Source organism: Protopterus annectens, chromosome 2.part1, assembly GCF_019279795.1.
Source record: "Protopterus annectens isolate FY-2018-M chromosome 2.part1, PAN1.0, whole genome shotgun sequence".
Taxonomy (NCBI): domain Eukaryota; kingdom Metazoa; phylum Chordata; order Ceratodontiformes; family Protopteridae; genus Protopterus; species Protopterus annectens.
The window spans coordinates 101,852,786-101,867,559 of NC_056729.1; the positions used below are offsets into that span (position 1 = coordinate 101,852,786).

Sequence of the window (14,774 nt, forward strand, 5' to 3'; positions counted from 1 at the left end):
CTAGCAACCTGCCAGCAGATTACCCCCAAATGTAATGACTGCAACAGTGAATACACTCAAACATCTACATTTATGGTAAGTGTACACAACTGTACTTTGTATTTCTCTGACAATATCCAATAGGCCTGTATCCAAAAATACTATGAAATCCCACTACAAATGGATTCAGGATTTGGGAAGCTGTGTCACTAGGGGCTGAGTTATGATTTTTTGATTGGCAGCAACTAAATAGTCTTCTTAAGGGCTCTATCATACATTGTTTGGGAAAAATCTGAGCAAATACCATCATCTATTGGACCCAACCAAATGAAAAGTATAAGGACTGCAATACTGACATTATCTTACATATTTCTCTTTTTTAACCATAGAGTTTTTCCTCCTTCCTCTACTTGTCATTTGTCTGTAATTCAATTCCTGTTTTCCCACCATGATCTATTACTAATCATTGGTACTATTCTTCTACTTTCCTGTATTCTAGTGTTCTCTCTCTCTCTGTTCTTTCTCCATGAGACTTTCAAGAAAGATAAAACATTTTGAGAAATAACCACTATCCTACAGGATTTGTGAATAAAAAAGTTCAAAATTATATCTTCAAGCAGCAACTACTCACTCAGACTTGAGACTCACATAAAACTGAAAAAGAAGTTATGTACCTACCATAACGTTCCATGTTAGTTGTCTTCATCTCGCCTTCCTTCTTGCTGTTTGGGTTCGGAGCCGATTCTCAGCTCCAACTCGGCCATCTTCTATAGCTCGAGAGATGTTTACTGGCTCGAGGCTACCCCTTATCCCAGAATGCCCAGCGTCAGCTACCCAGATCTCGTTTGTGATAGCGCACACTAGACATTAGTAGAGTAACCAGTTACTAAAACTGATTGTCCAATACATCTAAACAAGGAAAGAGTTATAGATTTACCAGGCATGTGAAGTAATAAAAGATGCTCAGCCAGTGAAAACAAAAGGGAACTCCTCACAATCCTCTAGGAAGGGGGAAGGAGGGAGGGACACAAGAAGGAAGGCGAGAATGAAGACAACTAACATGGAATGTTATGGTAGGTACATAACTTCTTTATGTTAAGATGTCTATCTCACCTTCATTCTTGCTGTTTGGGACAGCGTCCCTAGCACCTAAAATCCCGGGTGGCTCATTGGAACAAACTCTTCAGAACAGTAGAACTAAAGGAAACTCTGCTCCGGGAGACCATATCTACCTTGTAATGAGAGATAAAAGTGTGGAGGTTTGCCCAAGTGGCAGCTGCACAGATTGAGTCTATGGGCAACCTAGACTGAAACGCTACAGAGGTGGCTAATGCCCTAGTGGAATGACCTTTTGGTTTAGCTGGTAGCTCTTTATTTCGTAACTGATAAATAAAGGCAATAGTAGCAGATAACCATCTGGATAAGGTCACTTTAGAAACTGGAAGACCTTGTTTGTTGAAAGCATAAGAAAGAAATAACTGGTCTGACTTTCTTAGTTCCTTAGTTCTGTGGAGGTAAAAACACAATTGTCTGTGTACATCCAATTGGTGGAGCTTGTATTCTGCCTTGTTGCTGTAATTAGGAAAGAAAACTGGGAAATATACAGATTGATTTAAATTGTTCTCTGAGCAGACTTTAGGAATAAAGGATGGATTGGTCCTCAGAGAAACTCTGTCCTTGTGAAACACCAGGTAAGGAGGACGAACACATAGTGCTTGAAGTTCTGAGACACATCTAGCTGAAGTGATAGCAACCAGAAAAAGTGTCTTCCAAGAAAGAAATTTTAAAGAGCATGATGCTGACTGTTCAAAGGGAGGCAAAATTAAGGAGGCTAAAACTAAATTAAGATCCCAAGGAGGGGGAAGATCTCTAACTGGGGGTCTAAGAAGAGATGTTCCTTTCATAAAGGCTTTGCAGAGCTTATTTTATTTTATTTATTTTATTTTATTTTATTTTATTTATTTTATTTATTTACTTATGAGACATTATGCTAGAATTAAACATACCGATATGAAAATTAGAAATGGCAGCTAGTTGTACTCTAATTGTAGCGGAAGCCGCACCAGACTGAAAAAGCTGTGTTAGAAATTCAAGAATTTCATGGATTGTGGCTGAGAAAGGATCCAAATTTCTAGATTCTTCCCAGTAAGAAGACCGTTTCCATTTACTAGCATACGTTTTCCTCATAGTAGACTTATGTGAGGAAACAATAATATCACGGACTGCTGGGGAGATATTGGAAAGCCTGGCTAAGGTTGGAAGTGGAGTAACCAAGCTGTGAGCTGGAGAGTTTGAAGGGACTGGTGCAACATGCCTGAATGGTGAATCAGAAGATCTGGAACTGGGTCCAGAATCCACGGTTGATCCAGAAGGTGGAGGTGTAGGAACGGGAACCATATTTGTCAAGGCCAATATGGGGCAATGAGGATCATTTTGCAACCCAGCGATTTTGCTTTCTGTATGAGTCTTGGAATTAGGGGAAAAGCGTAAAGAAGTCCCTGAGGCCAATTGTGGACTAGAGCATCTCTGGGTATATGACCTGGAAGAGGAAGTAGGGAGAAGTAGCTGCTGCATTTGTTGTTGCGAGGAGTAGCAAATAGGTCGCAGCAAGGCTGTCCCCATTTGCAGAAGATAAGATCTGCAACTTCCTGATTCAGAGACCACTCGTGAGGCATGAGGATAGCTCTGCGGAGCCTGTCCACTATAACATTGGAATTCCCAGGGATGTGTGTTGCTATCAGAAAACGTTGGGAGGAAATCACCCATTGCCACAGTCTGAGTGCTTCTCGACATAAGGGGTAAGATCTGGTCCCGCCCTGTTTGTTGATGTACCACACCACTGACATGTTGTCCGTTTGGATTGCAATGGTCCCGGAAGGAAGAGAGTCTTGAAGGGCTTGCAATGCTAGAAGAACCGCTCTCATTTCTAGGACATTGATATGCAGATGGTACTCGTGAGGTTGCCAAGTGCCTTGGACTGTCCTGCCTAGATAATGCCCCCCACCCCCACCCTATCAGGGAGGTGTCCGTGGTCACTGTGGGTACCGGAGGGGGTTGTATTATGGGTCTGCCCTGAATTACTAGTGGGGAGACCATCCATCAAGAAAGGTGACTTTTGCATGTTTCTGCGATCAGGATCATGTGAGACATGGGTAGTTCCTGGAAAGACCACTGCGTGAAAAGAAGCCACTGAAGGATTCTCATGTGGAAACGCACTAATGGGATAAGAAGAATTGCAGCTGCCATGGAGCCTAGAGCTTGGAGGACATGTCTAACTTGAACCCTTTTGATCTGCATTAGAATTAACACTTGTTGACGAATAGTGGAAAATCTTTCCTGTGGTAATCTTCCAAACATTTCTTCTGTGTTTAATTCTGCTCCTATGTATGTAATAGACTGACAGGGCAACAAGGCAGATTTTCTGAAATTTACTGTAATGCCTAGTTGAGTGCATGATGTGATTGTATAATCCCGTGCCTCTAAGAGTTGATGACTGGTGGTAGCAGTCAGAAGCCAGTCATCTAGATACGGAAACACCTGGAATCCTTGACGCCTCAGGTGAGCCGTGACTACTGCCATACACTTGGTGAACACCCTGGGGGCTAAGGTGAGACCAAAGGGCAGAGCTCTGAACTGGTAATGACTGGCCCCTACCCGGAAGCGAAGAAATCTTCTGGAGCGTCTGTCCATCTTGATATGGTAGTACGTGTCCTGAAGATCTATCGAGCATATCCAATTGTCCTTACCCAGAAAAGGACAAATGGACTGCCGAGTTACCATCTGAAACTTTTCTTTTTGCACAGATTTGTTCAATCTGCTGAGATCCAGTATTGGTCTCCAGTCCCCTGTCTTTTTTCGTACTAAAAAGAATCTTGAGTAAGTTCCAGATCCTAGTTGGTCTGCGGGACTTCTTGAATGGCTCTTTTTTCTAGCAGTCTTGAAACTTCTGTGACTGCTTGATCCCGTAGATTGGGTGGGACATCTGGGATGGGCTTTTTCGATTCTATGGGGGATTGATGGAAGGGAATTTTGTAACCTCCGGATATGATGGATAGTACCCATCTGTCTCTTGTTATATTTTGTCATGCATTTGGGTACAGCGAAAGTCTTCCCCTGACTGCCTCCAGAGGTGAGCAGTCGGGCAACCCTTCAGGGATGCTGAAAGGGTTTGGCAGAGAAAGTTTCTCTGTCACCCTGGTTTTGCGGTCCCCCTCTGCCATGAGGGCGGCGTCTTTTATTGTTGTTTCCCCCTCTGCCCCTGAGGGAAAAAATCACCACGTGTGTCAGGCAAGGGTCTCTGGGATTTTTGGAACCACATCTTTCCGCTCTTCTGACTCTTGGGATAAGGTCTGGAAGGAGTGGAAAAATGGACTCCTGCAGCAGAAAGAGTCTTGCCTTCCTGCTCACACCTGGTCAATGTGTCTTTCACCTGAGGCCCAAAGAGAAAAGAGCCATCAAAGGGTACCGCAAATTGACACAGCTGCATCCAAGTATGTCTCCTGAGAGCCACGCCTGTCCCTGCAGCTCTGCTCGCTCCATCGGCTGCATAGGAAATCAGCCTCATGGAGGAGTTAACTATGGAATTAAGAGTCGCAAGTTGAGAAGCTACTTTGGCTGGTGCTTCCTCAGCTGTAGGATCTTGAAGGGTATCTCCAAGCTCTTTCAGGAGATCCCTTTGAAGACATGTAAAATGGCATAGATAATTCAGGGACCTCATTGAAAAGGTCGCTGAAGCAAACATTCGCTTTCCATATCTGTCCATCACCCGAGACTCTTTGTTCGGAGGATGAACAGATGAAGAGGTCTCTGCTAACTCTTTCTTGGTGGCTGCTGCTACCACCATGGCATCAACGGGCACACCTTTGGAGAGGAATTGCTTGTCCTGGGGGGCTGTAATGAATTTATTTGGTCTCCTCGGAGTAGGTTCTACAGAATTTGGAGCTGACCAAGCCTTTTGAGCTACTACAGACATGAGTGGATCGAAAGGAGGAGATACCCAGAAGGTGGAAGGTCGGGAACCAAATGTGTCCAGGTATACAGACTTGTCCTCGGTAGGGGCTAGGGAAGTCCAGTCCCTCCTCTGCCTAAGCATTTCAAGGATGTCTGAAAAGGAAACATCTTCAGAGGGAGACCTTGGGGACCCTTCCGATTCATCCATGTCTGTATCTGAAGTGACAGACTCAGGGGAGTCTATGTGCTTCCTCTTGCACTTCTTCTTCTGGGGAGGCTCCTCCAAGTGATCAGGGGAGGCTTCGGAAGAAGAGGGATCACCCAATGGAGTGTCCTGGGGCATAGGTTCCCTACGCTTGGGGTCTGGAGGAGGAGTAGAGGTTGGCACAGACACCACGAGGGGAGGAGCTGATGGAGCTGGCAGTAGAACTGTCCCGGGGGACAGCACACTCCGCATGACCTTGAAGGCGAACTGACCTCTAAGCAGAGAAAGCTCCGGCTCCGAATAAACAGGAGTTTTTCTCCGCATCGAGGGTGATGGCTCCGAGGCCGATGTTGGAGCCGAGCTCACCTGAGCCGAAGATTTGAGGGGGAGAATGGGGTCGGACAAGGGTCCAATGCCACCCCCTCTCGGAGCTGACGAGAGAGCCTCGGCACCCAGATCCCTCAATAGAAGGTACAATCGAGGTAATCAGAGCCGACGTCGGAACTGAAGGAGAAATGATGATCGGCACCGATGGTTCTACTGCCTGAGGATCCATTGTGTCCGGCTCTGACTTAAAAGTAGTCAAAGGAGGAATAGAAATAGAGGCGGTTGGAGCCGATACCCGTTGAGGTGGGCTAGATAGAATTTTTGCCAGTGCCTGTGACTTAAGCAACCTACTTACTACTCTCTCCACATCATGATCCGATAATCTAGAGGATCGAGAGGAGTGGGAAGAATGATGGCTACGTTCACTCTTTAATAAAGGTGACTGTGGTGCCTAGTGGATCACTCCAAGGATGGCGACCTCAGTCTCTTATGGCTCTGAGATGGCTCCAAAATAGCAGATGGAGCCGACGGAGGAGTTGTCTTGATGGTGCCAGCCGGTACCGACATACTTGGTTGGTCAAGTAGAGGAGTTGGCTCCGAAGGTGGAGCCGACGGCTTGACAGACTTAGAGGATTTCGCTGGCTGAGTACTTTTAGCCGGAGCATCCTGAGGCTTCAATAATCCTGAAGGATTAATTTGGTTTTTTTGCGCTCCCGCAGGACCCTTGGACTAAAAGCATGACATATAGAACAGGAGTCCTGCAGGTGAAAGGTGCCCAAACAATAAACACAACTAGTGTGCCCATCTATCAGAGACATTTTCTGACAGCATGAGTCACACTTTTTGAAATTAGATAACTTAGTATCTTTAGACATTATAGTAACAACAACCACACAACAAATAATGAAAAACTATACTATAAAAACAAGAACAAATAGAGTTTTTTCTTTTTCTTTTTTTTTACAGTTAAAGAATAGAAGGAAAGCCTCTAATTTAAACGGCTATCCGGGGGGGGGGGGGGGGACTCTCTAATTTAAACGAGTTCAAGGGAACAGAAGGCCTGAGAGTTATGGAGCTACGGCCAACAAAGCTGAAATACACCAGAATGCGAAAAAGGGATAAAAGAGTATTATCTATATACTAAAAAGACAATTACTTGACAAACTTTCAAGAAAAAAACAACAATATATAATATCAAAAAGATTATACTAAGCCTGAGCCAGTAAGGAAGCAACCTCGCAGCTGAAGCGGCAAACGAGATCTGGGTAGCTGACGCTGGGCATTCTGGGATAAGGGGTAGCCTCGAGCCAGTAAACAGCACTCGAGCTATAGAAGATGGCCGAGTCGGAGCCAAGGATCGGCTCCGAACCCAAACAACAGGAACGAAGGTGAGATAGACAACTTAACATTCAGTATTACTTTTTTCACAAGTGTACTTCACCCAATAACTTCTTAAAAAGCATAAATAATGCATAAGTAATAATGTATGATCAGTAAGAGTAATGCTTCAGCTTTAGCAGACACATAGCATAAACTTTTTTTAACATAGTCATAGTATAGCCAGGGTATTGGAAAGCCCATGGCCTATATATATATATATATATATATATATATATATATATATATATATATATATATATATATATATTTGGTCACCTCAGCAATAGTGCCATAACTGAATATTTTGCATGGCTTGTTGGCCAAACTGTTGTAAGTCCAAGTGGCATATAATCAATTCACTATCAATCTCTCAGTCAACTATGTGACCTTGTATGACCACAATATCCAGTATCACAGTTCATAAAATAAGACAAAACCACCCACCCCTCCCCCATTCCAGATGGATCATGTTCAAATTTAGGGATGTTTTAAAACATAATTTCATACTATGGGGTGTATTACATGACAGCAGCATCCTTCTGATGTAAAGCAACTCTGAAGCTGAATGCCTTTACATTGCTGAATCACTTGCAAGCTCATTACTTTCCTTTTCAGCCTCATGTGATTTAATATTTCTTGTGTACTTGTGTAAAGTAGTATTAGTTTTCTGTAGTAGCCTACATTATTTTATTACTTTGTTCTATGCAGGCTCAGCAGTATACAAATAACAATCAACCACAATCACCAACGTCTCCGGACTTATAAATGACAAAATATATTTAGCATTTTTGTGTCAAACATGACAGAGACTCCTGTACACCTTTCCACAATTAAATAGCAAAAATACTGGAAAAATGTAACAAAATGAGACACCTAATAAAAACTCTGTTAAAACAAACTTCATCTCTTTTTAACTTTTTTAAAACTTGCATAATTGTATAAGCTACCATCTCATTTAACCCTAGCTGCTCTTAATTTCAAAAAGTGAATTAATGGATACATCATTTAAACCTGGTGAATTAGTTTAATTCAAATGAAGCTGACACATTAATTCATTATATTCAAAAACATCCTACCATCTACCATTTATAGGCTTCTATTTAACCTGCTCCAAAACAAAGAAAACACATCTTTAAAAGTTACACAATCAAATCTGTATTTTGCTAGAGAATTTGTTATATCCAGCTTTTGTATACTATTCAGGTGTTCATATATTATTTTATATTATACCATGACCCCCCCAAAACGTGCACGCTGATTGGCCAGCATGCCCGTTGTAAATCGAGATATACTAATGGAAAAAGGTCCGGTTGCCCGGACTTTTTTCCATTAGTATAACTTCGTTTAAAACACTGTCTCGCTATGTTAAAGGGTTTAACATGGCGAGACAGCTTTAAAACAACGGAGATCTCCGTTGCTTATTTTAGCTGTCTCGCTATGTTAAACCCATTTAACATAGCGAGTTTTAAAAAGCGAGAAAGCAAGATCTCCGTTGCTTTTTAGTCTCGCTATGTTAAATGAGTTTAACATAGCGAGACAGTTAAAATAAGCAACGGAGATGTCCGTTGCTTATTTTAACTGTCTCGCCATGTTAAACTCATTTAACATAGCGAGACTAAAAGCAACGGAGATCTTGCTTTCTCCGCTTTTGCTCAACTCTGATGTACCGCGCAGCGCAGTACATCAGAACTGCCGGATGCCAGACATCTGCGGAAGGGCAGTAAACAGGCATTATACTATGCCATTATTTAAGAAAAGTAACAGTTTCTTTTCTTAAATAATGTCATATAATAGCAATAACGCCTGGGTGTGGGTAATTAAGACCCACGGTTGGCTTTGTTGGTCCTCGGGCTTCTCGGGACCAAACCACGCCAACCGTGGGTAAATTTAGCATTACCCACACCCAGGCATGGGTTATTGCTATATCATTTCCTCAATGTTTTCCCATCATAAAAATATGTACATGAAACACATATTACTGTGTATACCATCCCCTGCAATTTGACAAGTATATTTTCCCATACATGGAATAACTTTCTCATTGTCTCCAAGAGTTATATGAGACCCTTTATGTATGTTAAACTGGTTCTTCTAAATGTTTACATCCAAGTATTCCATATTGTCATCAGATACTGTATATGTAAACTTTGAACATTCAGTGATGGAATGCAAATATACAAACAACTCATCCACCAAATCCTTATTGCTTTCTCAGACCATACAAGTGAAGCAGTGAAGCAGAAAACTTAACCATTGAACCAATTATTGTCTATGCAAAGCTTGTGTGTTCTCCCTGTGTCAGTGTAGGTTTTCTCATCTGGCATTCTCCAACCTCCTCAAAACATTATATTGGTGCAAAAAACTTGAATTCATTAACTATCCTTTCCCTATGATATTAAAACTAAATTTTCAAATACAGGGGCTGACACTGCTCTCATGGCAACTCTGTTCACCTGCTTAAAATATTCTCCTTCAAGTTGAAATAAGTTATTGGTTAAACATAAATTACGTATTTAATCTAGGAAATGCTATGAATCTTTTAAAATTCATGGAAATAAATTTAACACTCCCTTCAAGGTTTGATCAACAAAAATTGCCAGTGGTTTAGTCTTTCAACCTCTGGCAGCTATAATAGGTTGCAAAGGTGGATCCAACAAATCCTTGTAAATTTTAAAGATACCAAAAATTCTTTGTATCCATTGATTTTTAACCTTTAAAAATTCATAGCACTCATGTAATACATTCAACTATCAATAAATCATTTAACATCTATGGGTGACTAAGCGGTAAACATTTCATTAAGCAAAACTATTGTATATGTATCTATTCAATATGGAGTCAAACGTTTTCCCAATGTAATCCAGTTGATGAAACCCAACAAGGGTGGAGGGATTGAGTTTATGTAGTTTTATCTGGAAGATAAGCATTGGCTACATGTTAATTCTAAGGAGCAAGAAGGTTATTGTGCTTGCTGATATGATAAGCTATAGAGAAGAGAAATAATCAAAAAGTTGCTGTCTTGAACGTCACAGAGCTCTACTTGCATTGCACAGTATGAAATATAACAATGAATAAAGTATACCTTTCACATATTGGAAATATAATATACTACTAACCTTAAGCTGATTCTTGTTTAAGAAACGTTCATTCAGTGAGCTATAATTTATCAGTCCCCATCCAATGCATCCAACATAATCTTCTTTCCGCAGAGGAGCAAGTGTTCCAGCTGCAGCCCTAAACAAGTAATTTAGATCACCGGTGTTCTCAGAAGACGCAGTACTGTTTCCAATATAGAGAGTAAAATCAGCAGTTCTGGGTCGGTAATCTCCAATATTATCAGGCCCTGTAAAACAAAATACATAGTTTCTGTCTTTTTCTAGTTCACTCGCTGCCATTCCAATCTGTCTTAAGGTTATGAGGTTTGGGGAATTAAACAGTAACCTCATGCACAATAATGCATCAGAAATGCATAACCAGTCTTGTAAGCTTCCTCTACCAGATGTTTTGCTCTCCATTCCTTTCAGTTAGTCAAACATTCAGAAATAAAAGTCACTATAATAGGATGAATGTTCCTATTCAAATGCATATCCAGCTCTGACACTAGTGCAAATATGTAGTGCATAGTCTTATGGATTGCAGAATTATTGATGGATTTCAAGTCTAACAAAAGGCTTCAAAGAAGGATAGTTTGACTGTTTCAGAAAATATTCAGTGTTCACAGCAGATCTAGGTCTTAGAGAATGCACCATAAACAAATAATCATTTACTGCTAAATACAGTGAGGAATAATAAACTTTGTAAAGGTAAAGGACTAGGAATTAGGTGTGGTAAACACATGCAAAGGAATAAGGGAAACTAATATATATCTAGATAAAGTTAGTAAACTAAAGGATTCTACAAGACGCTCTTCATCATACACTTTCTGGAAAAATGGAAACAATTTTCTTTATTTCTTTGTTGGCTTAGATAACAAAATCTCCTGAATTATGGTGAATCTGCCAGCACATGTGTTTAGTAGTTCATTGGTGGGGACACTGCATTGCTGAGGTCATTGGTGGAGTAGTTAGGCAGCACACTGGTTCAATGGTTAAGGTTTCTGCTTCACTGCTCCATAGTATAGTGTCCACTTCTGACCTCCAATTATTGTCCATGTCAAGCTTGTGTGTTTTCCCTGTCAGTGTGGGTTTTCTCATCTGGCATTCTCCCACCTCCTCAAAACATTATAGCTGTATTAGCAACTCTGAATTGCCTGTATATATATCATGCATTTATGCTTAACCTCATAGCCATGGTCAAGGTTGACAAGAGTCCACAAAGAACCATTTGACTGACATAGTTAACAAATGATACAAATGAAATGAAATTAGACAGGGTTTATGAAACATATAATAACATAGTCTTACCTAAAAGGGATTACTTTAATTGATCATGAACATTATCAGATAATGACCAAATCTGCTATGCTAGACATTATACATTTCTTTGTTTAATAAATGTTTTAACTCAAATTATGTAAACAACACATAGGTCTGATGAGGACTGAGCACAGTGTGACTATAACTTCCTTGGATCTGGATGCCCTGCCTTTACATATAAGCTGTGCCACATAGGACTTCCTCACCAATTTGGATACATGGTGGTCAAAGTTCAGGTGATAATCTATCTGTGCACCTAGGCCTCTTGCCTCTGAGACTGCTCTTAGGGGTGTGCTATTAATGTTGCAATTTGCAGGGGTATTAGACTTCACAAAAGGTATGAGTATGCATTTTTTTGTACTTAGTTTTAGGCTATGTCTCTAGCACCAATCCTTTGTCTAATTCACACCTTTCTGAAAGATATCTACATTACTGAATGATTCAGTAATTGCCCTCAACTCGCAGTCGTCAGCAAACCTAATCAACTAAAGGTCTTCACCATTAGCCATGACTTTTGAGAAGCATATTCCGAACAGGAGAGGTCCCAGTACTGAGCCCTATGGCACTCCACTAGTAATTGGCCTCTTGCTGGATCTGCATTCTTCCACTCTAAAAACATGTCCTGTCTTTCTACCATTTGGCTATCCATTTGGTGATGTATGGATTAATGCCCAGTTTTGTGAGTTTATCTATAATACCCAAGTAAGGAACTGTGTCAAATGTCTTCGCTAAGTCAAAGTAGGCAGTATGCACTGTTTTATCCTCAACCATGGCCCTAGTGACTTTTTCAAATAAGTTCACCAGATTGGGCAGGCATGGCCTGCCCTTGACAGAGCCAAACTATGTTGGGTCTAATGTTTGGAGGTTTCCTATATCATTATTTATCAGCCCCTTAATTATTCTTTCCATGGCCATGCATATAAGACTAGTCAAACGTATGGATCTGTGGGTCTATATCAATTTGTTGAAGGTTCATTTCCGCAAACCTTTCTTCACCGACCTGAAACCACTGAACATTCACTTCAGTGAATGTTCACATTGATAAAACATTTAAACAGGGAAAGGAAGCAGTTGGCCAACACTATAACCGCAGCACACAGCGCAGTATGTCAAACCCACCCAAGTGGGGGCTTGTGCTCCCCATACCTCCCAACTATATATACCAACTCCGAGATCTCAGTATACCAACTCCGAGATCTCACTTCAGTGGGGAAAAGGGCAAATTTCTGCTGTTGGCCAACTGTTTCCTTTCCCTATGTAAATCTTTTGCAGATGTGAATGTTCACTGAAGTGAATGTTTGGTGGTTTCGGGTCGATGAAGAAAGGCTAAAGGAAATTAACCTTCTACAAGTTAATAAGACCCAGATCTGTAATTTCCTGTGTCTGCAGAGGGATGACTGTTGTTGTCCTTCACTACACAGGGACAAAGCCAATCTGGAGGCTGCGGTTAAATAGAGATCCCAGTGGGTCTGATAGGTTCTGTTTCAAGTTATTTAAGAGGCATCCTGGGATATTGTTGGGACCCATTGAAGCCATGTTTTTAACTATATAGAGAACAGTGATGACCTGTTGTTTGGTGATAACTAGCAGAGGAATGGAGGAATATATTTCCTGGGAGGTAACCTGAGGTGATGGGGAGGTGAAAATTTTCAGCCAGCAGACTTGCTTCTGGCAGGGTATAGAACAGGCAGTCTACAACCATTTCTGCACACAGTTTGGTATTGCCCTTAAGACTGCGGACATAATTGAAAAAATGCCTTATGGTTATCCTTATTATGGGAGGCTATTTTGCTTCAAAATTTGCTTCTGAAGACTCCACTAGTCCCTTGTTTTACTTGTTTAGACTAATGAGGGTGTTCTTGCTTTGTTGTGCACATTCTCTTTTACTTCTAGACAGGATTTTCTTTCTTTTATTGTACCACCCATTTATACCAGCGTCCACCAGGCTGACTTGTTTTTGTGGTTTGTTCTAGACTTTTTCCAGTGTGATACTTCCGTTTCTGTGCAGTTGTTCATATGATTGTACAAGGCTTTTGTGTACGCCTCCACATAGGCTTCTATGTTTTCTGGGTTTGGAAGAGTTTGGAAATTAGCTATTAATATATTAGCATATACTAATAGGAAGTAGTTTGCCTCATTCTTAAAGGTTTTGGAGTTAGTTGGGGGCTCTAGTTTTATATTTATTTTAAGGGAGACCACGTTGTGATCTGATCTAACCAGTGAGAACATCTGGCTTGGGGGGGGGGGTCAACTCTTTCCTGTATTTGTGAGTTCCAGGTCTAGGATATTTGTATCCTTAGTGGGAATGCAGACTAGCTTCTCCAGGACATTTGCATTGACAAAGTCTAGAAATCTTTGAGCTTGCATGTTAGTTATTGTGTACGATTCTTAGTTAATGGACAAGTAGTTGAAATCACCCATGAGTATGGTATTGGGCTGAATGTTAAGTGATTCTTATACATTCAGGTATGATGTGTGTTTTTCCTGGTTCATGGTGAGGGACCTGTATCCCACAAGGATATGGTAAGAGATTTTTATAATGGTTAGTTGGACATGAAATAGCTTAAGCATGACATATTGTTTGATCAGTCTTGAGATGTGCTTATCCTTTATGCAGATGGATACACATTTATATTATGCCCTTTCATGTGCAGTGGGTGGTCAGAAAGTGTGAAAGGCATTATAGATTTGCACGGCCATGGTGCTTTCTGTGGCTTTGAACCATGTTTCAATAAGTGCACAGATGTCAGAGTTCTCTAGGGTGAGGAATGCTACAAGAAGTGTAGTTTCTTCTTGAGTGTCCTAGCATTCAGCAGTAATACCTTTAGCTTATCCTGAGTAGATTTTGCTATGTCGGAGGGTTTGTCAGATTGGCAATATGTGAAAAGGCACTATAGGGGTGGATAATGTTTTGACCAATATCCAAAAGCTCAGTGGTGACTGGTGAAGATCATCACTGGCAAAGCAGCATGGCCTGTCCATTATGTTCTTCCAGACTGACAAATATTGGACCCTGTTGGAATGAATTCGGTAGCTAAGCTAATTATGAAAGTCAATCATTGTCTGCTGGTATTATGGCATCATTCTTGGAGAGGCAGAATGCTGCTCAATGCTAAGGTCATACCTGCCTGTGACAGATATTCTGAAAACTCAATCATGTCTCTCTTCATATAGTCCTAGGATGTACATCTCAGGTCATTTACCCCCACATGAACTATGACTAACTTATACTGGCCCATTGAGTTTAGTGACCCGAGTGGTTGTGTAATCAGGAAACTCCTGATGCCTGACTGGCAACTAATTGTAACCTTCTCCTTATCTTGCCTGATAAGACAGATATCAACGTGTTTCATAATGGAGTCTCCTATGATCAAAATATTGGGTTGTGTCATGTTACACCTCATGGGCTTGGTAGTTGAGACACTATGAGATGTTTTATGTGCTGTGGTGAGAGTTGTCTTGTTTGTGTTAATGTGGAGTTCCTGAGCACTGTGTCTTGGAAGCCTTTGAGGTTTGGG

General features: G+C 41.1%; 1 protein-coding gene across 1 annotated transcript in view; it reads right to left on the reverse strand.

Annotated features, from left to right (window-relative positions):
* CCHR2.PART1H4orf45 (chromosome chr2.part1 C4orf45 homolog) overlaps positions 1–10,236 on the reverse strand; it is a 1,175,837-nt gene extending 1,165,601 nt beyond the window's left edge. The window contains exon 1 of the mRNA XM_044063434.1: positions 9,958–10,236. Coding sequence (XP_043919369.1) covers positions 9,958–10,236 — 279 coding nt within the window. The remainder of the gene's footprint in view (positions 1–9,957) is intronic.
* Between the last annotated feature and the right edge of the window lie 4,538 nt (positions 10,237–14,774).